Genomic DNA, 1,005 nt, shown 5'->3' on the forward strand with positions numbered 1-1,005 from the left:
ACAGGACAGGAAGCCAGATTCACGAGTCACAGGAAGTCGGAAGTGATGTCATGCTGGACAAGAATCAGAGTCCGAATAACATTTTTTCATATTCGGACTAATCACTTCGATAACTAAACGAAATTTTTTCTTGGCTTTTATCAATTTGATCATCCACACCGATAGACAGTATTCTGAAATGAGGAACAACAGGTCTTGTTTCACACCCGGTGAGAATAGCTAACGCTGTCAAGTCTCACCCGGGGTGAGAGGTAGATCATATTTTTATTCTCACCCCGGGTGAGGATAGCCTAAGGCTAGATTTCTAGATCTATTCCTATCGGATAGCCACTTCCTTTTGTTTTGCCCGGAAGTTCTCGCTACTCTTTTTCTCTCTCTCTCACCCTCTTCTTTCTCCTCTTTCATGTGCATAAAGTCTATCTTTCGCTCTCGCCCTCCTTTCCCCCCCCTCTCTCTCTCTTTCACTGCCCACAGTCTGCCACAGACAAAATTGCATGCTTTCAACACAAGTCACAAGAGTGTCAAGAGCGCTAGAACCTTCTCAGTGAACGCTACAGTTACACTACTGGTTGGCCTATCACAGAGAACGCACACCGGGTGAGAATTGCCAAAAGGCTCACGAGCGCCATTCTCACCTGGCGTGAGAATAGTGGTGGCCTTACTAGTAATTACTACCACAATCATACAATGTATAGGCTAAATGTCAATGGAGTTAGGCCGGGACCACTTCTCCTGATGAAGTGAAGACGAAGAGTGCCCATCTTTGGACTTTGGCAGACATCAGTAAATTATAGCCTACCTTTTGTATGACAACAGGTTCGCTCAATATGTCCAAACCATAATATACAGATTTTAGCTCTTCCATGTCCATAAAACCTTTTACATGGACTACATTCTGCAGAATGAACAGGAAAACAGCAAATTTTAGCCGAAGCCAGCTTCGGCAGCTGCGGACATTAGCCTGAGCTGCCATTTTGATTGTTTACATTCTGTCCAAATCAAAAC

At 44.2% G+C, this 1,005-nt stretch overlaps 1 protein-coding gene across 2 annotated transcripts in view; it reads right to left on the reverse strand.

The window, feature by feature from the left end:
* LOC101845908 (protein OS-9) overlaps window positions 1-1,005 on the reverse strand; it is a 26,879-nt gene extending 25,874 nt beyond the window's left edge. Inside the window, exon 1 of one of the 2 annotated variants that reach the window (XM_035968887.1) lies at window positions 800-1,005. In XM_035968887.1, the coding sequence (XP_035824780.1) occupies window positions 800-973 (174 nt within the window). In that variant the 5' untranslated portion in view covers window positions 974-1,005. The remainder of the gene's footprint in view (window positions 1-799) is intronic. The other variant, XM_013080666.2, reaches the window with a different exon arrangement.

Source organism: Aplysia californica, unplaced genomic scaffold (assembly GCF_000002075.1).
Source record: "Aplysia californica isolate F4 #8 unplaced genomic scaffold, AplCal3.0 scaffold00094, whole genome shotgun sequence".
NCBI classification, from domain to species: domain Eukaryota; kingdom Metazoa; phylum Mollusca; class Gastropoda; order Aplysiida; family Aplysiidae; genus Aplysia; species Aplysia californica.